This window comes from Trichechus manatus, unplaced genomic scaffold, assembly GCF_000243295.1.
Source record: "Trichechus manatus latirostris isolate Lorelei unplaced genomic scaffold, TriManLat1.0 scaffold00045, whole genome shotgun sequence".
Taxonomy (NCBI): Eukaryota; Metazoa; Chordata; class Mammalia; order Sirenia; family Trichechidae; genus Trichechus; species Trichechus manatus.
Window position 1 is genome coordinate 12,664,080 of NW_004443981.1, and position 4,298 is coordinate 12,668,377.

Below are 4,298 nucleotides of genomic sequence, written 5' to 3' on the forward strand. Positions count from 1 at the left end.
TGTGTGGTGCACCTGGCGCGCTTCTCCGTGTCTGTGTGGTGCACCTGGCGCGCTTCTCCGTGTGTGTGTGGTGCACCTGGCAGGCTTCTCCGTGTGTGTGGTGCACCTGGCGTGCTTCTCCGTGTGTGTGGTGCACCTGGCGGGCTTCTCCGTGTGTGTGTGGTGCACCTGGCGGGCTTCTCCGTGTGTGTGTGGTGCACCTGGCGGGCTTCTCCGTGTGTGTGTGGTGCACCTGGCGCGCTTCTCCGTGTCTGTGTGGTGCACCTGGCGCGCTTCTCCGTGTCTGTGTGGTGCACCTGGCGGGCTTCTCCGCGTGCGTGTGGTGCACCTGGCGCGCTTCTCCGTGTGTGTGTGTGTGTGTGTGTGTGTGTGTGTGTGTGGTGCACCTGGCGCGCTTCTCCGTGTGTGTGTGTGTGTGTGTGTGTGTGGGGTGTACCTGGCGCGCTTCTCCGTGGGTGTGTGGGTGTGTGTGGGTGTGTGTGGGTCTGGGTGGGTGGTGTACCTGGCGCGCTTCTCCACGTGTGTGGTGCACCTGGCGCGCTTCTCCGTGTGTGTGTGTGTGTGTGTGTGTGTGTGTGTGTGTGTGTGTGTGTGGTGTACCTGGCGCACTTCTCCGTGTGTGTGTGGTGCACCTGGCGCGCTTCTCTGCGTGTGGTGCACCTCCATTTACAAAGGCCACCTGTTGATGGGGAGGGAGGCGAGGATCTTAACCAGGAGTGGCTTTGTGAGTGTCTGTCGGCATAGTCCCACATGACTTTTGAAGACCACATCCCACACGTGTGTCGTCCAATATGTTAATTTACTGATGTGTTTTGTATTTTCACTCGTTTCTGTTTCTGTACCCGTGTTACTCCACCTAGTGCCGACTCGACGGCCACCAGCAACAGCATGACTTGTGTCTGAAGCCAGCAGCGTTCTGGCGTAAGGAAGAAGGAGTCTTGAGGACAGTGTGAGCTTAAGTAGCTACCAGGGAAGGTGACCACCAGTCTGCTGTGTTCCCAAGTCACTGCGCTTGGGCGTCCTGTGTCCTCTCACGTGGAGTGGAACTCAGACGTTTCTGTATGGAAACAGGTCCCTGGGGAGAGGCTCCAGGAATATAGATTTTGAACTAATTTAAGTCTCTCTTGACTGTAAGAACGAACGGCCCAGAGGTGAGAGTGCTTTCCCCCGGGAGCTCAGTATGGCACCCTGCATGGAGTGCCTGCTGTGTGCCAAGTTCTGGGCTAGGTGTTGGGGATACAAATATCAATAAGACAGGGTGTGCCCTCAGGAGCCTGCTACCTAGGAGGGAAACTAACGTGAGCAAATGTTTCAGTCTCGTGGGATCCTCGCACTGGTTAAAGAGCGGTCAGGAACTACAGTGGTTCAGAGGGGGAGCACTGTGACCAGGAGGAGGAGGAAGGCTTTGGGGTGGTGCACAGGCAGGATGTTTAGAGAAAAACAAAAAAGTTTGTCAACAGGTGACTAGAGCGTTACAGGTGGGACGGGGAGGGGAGCTAGAGAGACAGGCCAAAGGGGATGTGAGGATGTCGGCAGGAGGGGTGGGGAGCTGTTGGCATTGCTGGAGCAGAAAGCGCTGGGGATGAGGGGTGGCAGTATGAGAGTAGATTAAAGGAACAGGTGTGGGCTGGGACAGGGACATAACCCAGAGACTAACGCTATAATCTAAGCAAGAGAATGAGATATTCACGGGTGTGCTGAGCGGCCACTTGGCAGGGATGTCCGAGGGTGTCTTCAAATGCCCCACGGGGGTTTGGCCTTGGGGATCTTTAGTCCTTTCAAACCTTGCGATGCCGGGGACTTTTGTCTGTATTGAAGCAGAGACAGTGTGGGTGGTGGTTGCCAGCACAGCAGATCCCAGTTCGAATCTAGCTCTACCTCTTGTCTGGTGGGTAACCTTGGACAGAGACCTCATTAGCCTTTCTGAGAACGTCACCTAAAAATAAGGATAATATCTTCCGTATAGAGTGGGGAGATCAAATAAGGCAGCGTGTCTTAGCATGGCACCTGGCAGAGGGTCAGCCTGGATGTAAGGTAGCTGCTGTTGTCATTTTAATGACAAATTATTTTCTCAGGATAGAGATCTCCGGTTCAGGGAGCTGCTGGAGCGACTTTGGCAGAGGTGGAAGGGTTGAAACGGGCTGTAGGCAGCGGGTCCCTGTGAGCGTTGCGCTGGTGGCATCACTGTCCCATGTCCCCGTCTCCTCTCCCTAGGCCGGTTAAGGAGGGACAGCCCATAGCTCATCATCAAAGCAACACTCTTTATTGTTTAGAGCCTGTGGAGCTGAAGGGAGGAGGTCACTTAAACCCATCAATGACGCGCGGTTCTGGGCGGTTCTTGCTGGCAAGCTAGCCGGTCGGCTGTATTTGTAAGTGTGAGTGAGCCCTTATTACCGGACATATCATAGTTTTAGTTCATTTCAGGTTAAACTCAGTGCTACTCCCTCAGAGATGCCCCCTTGGAGTGGAGAAGCTGTGAAATGCAGGCGGAAGGCTTCTGTCCTCTGTCCAGGCTGGGCCAGGAAGCTGGACTATGTGAAGAAGACCATGGCCATCAGAATTGGAGAAAGCGTAATCACAGGATTTTCTTTCCCTTTTACGAACCAAGTCCTTTAAGCATAGAAAACCCTGCTTAAGCTGCTCTTCCTCCTGGCCTCTCCCCACTTATTTTTTTCCTGCTCTTGATCTCACAACAACTATTTTCTGTTGATGCTGAAAAAGTTTTACGTACATTTTCCTGTTCCCTTTCGTCCAGGATAACTGATTGTGTGTGTATGTCACACTTGTTTGTAAGAAGCCTCCTTAGATACATAAGTGACGTTGTACTTTCATACACGTTGTACTTTCATACATTAGATATGTAGAGAAGATACACACCTTAGCCTTTCAAGAATGCTGTTTTCTGTTATCTCTGTTCATGACCCCTGCTTGCAAAGATTCAGTTCCAGTGGATTAGTGGCCATCTGTGTAGTAGGGAAACGTGAGATTAAGCTTAACCTACTGCTGAGGGGCTCCACGAGCACAGCAGTGTGGTGGTTTGTTAGAAGTGTATGGATTGTTCTAGAAGCTTCTTGGCTGGCCACTTCCTTCATTCTCTTGGATTATTGTCCTCCTAAAGCCCTTCTCTCTTGCTGAGGACTTCTCAGGTGAAATCCAGACTCCTTCAGCGACAACTCCAGCCTGTTTTCAAGGTGGCCTCACTTGCTGGCCAGCTGTATTTCCGCTCCTCCCCGACAGAGGCCTCCAGCCACACTTCTTCCCTCTGCTTCTCCTACCCCACCCTACTTTGAATCACCCCACCCTTTCTTCACACAGCCTGACCCCTTACTTTCCTAAGACACAGCTCAGGACTCCTTGATAGGAGGCTTTTTCTGATGGACGTTCTCTTATAAAGGTCTCTCTACCCAGAAAGCCATTGGTGTGAGCTTTGCTACGTCACACTGTCTCATCCAGTGAGGAATGCTATAGTTATTTCTCATGTTTCAGACAATGCCAGACTCATGGGTGGTCCACTGCCAGACTAGGAGGCTGTGGGAGACCTGGCTCAAGTTGAGGGTCTGCCATTGACTTCCCCTGTGACCCTGAGCCAGATACTTTGAATTTACCTGTGGAACAAAATGAAGGGATTTTAGAGTTCTTCGAACTCTTAAAGTGTTGTCAACATTTGTCCAGAAAGCCTAGCCTGTCACTTATGATACAGTCACTGTTAATGGGAAGTGATTCTTTTAAAGCAAAGAGAAGATACAGGTCTTTGTGCTTCTGTGGTAGTCCATGTGTACACAAACATCACATTTTTTCATCTCTAATATCATGGAATATTTTTGCATACATAATCTAATTTTTTAAATTCTAGAGTAAAATTTGTTTCTGCTATAGTTTTTGTAGATTAAAAAAGGAATGAGCTTTTCCTCCAGGGAACGCAAGGTGGATTTTTTTTTTTTTTCTTTTGAGAGCTTCCAAAGACTAATATTTGCTGCATTTGTTTTTTTCTGGAAGGAGACATCAGGATATGGCATCCGTGAGGTAAGAAATAACTTTGTGTCCTCTAGCCACTGCTGTGCTGCGTCAGTACTTAATTTTGTTCTTCGGTGATGTGATTTTTCTCTCTTTGTCCTTTCTTTCTCTTCTCTGTAGTCAGAAAATGGGTAAGAAGAGTCGAGTAAAAACGCAGAAATCAGGCACTGGTGCTACCGCAGCTGTGTCCCCGAAGGAGATCCTGAACCTCACCAGCGAGCTGTTACAGAGTAAGTTGGTGTGTTGGCGCGCTCTGCCTCTATGCAGCGTGTGTGCATCTCCAC

The 4,298-nt window shown here is 50.3% G+C and overlaps 1 protein-coding gene across 5 annotated transcripts in view; it reads left to right on the top strand.

Annotated features, from left to right (window-relative positions):
* Positions 1–4,298, top strand: part of SETD3 (SET domain containing 3, actin N3(tau)-histidine methyltransferase) — a 110,678-nt gene that overhangs the window by 13,846 nt on the left and 92,534 nt on the right. Inside the window, exons 1-4 of one of the 5 annotated variants that reach the window (XM_023731793.1) lie at positions 759–1,151; positions 2,425–2,571; positions 3,997–4,023; positions 4,135–4,244. In XM_023731793.1, the coding sequence (XP_023587561.1) occupies positions 4,010–4,023; positions 4,135–4,244 (124 nt within the window). In that variant the 5' untranslated portion in view covers positions 759–1,151; positions 2,425–2,571; positions 3,997–4,009. Of the gene's footprint in view, positions 1–758; positions 1,152–1,643; positions 2,376–2,424; positions 2,572–3,996; positions 4,024–4,134; positions 4,245–4,298 lie in introns of those variants that run through there. The other 4 variants (XM_012555653.2, XM_023731794.1, XM_023731792.1 and 1 more) reach the window with 4 other exon arrangements.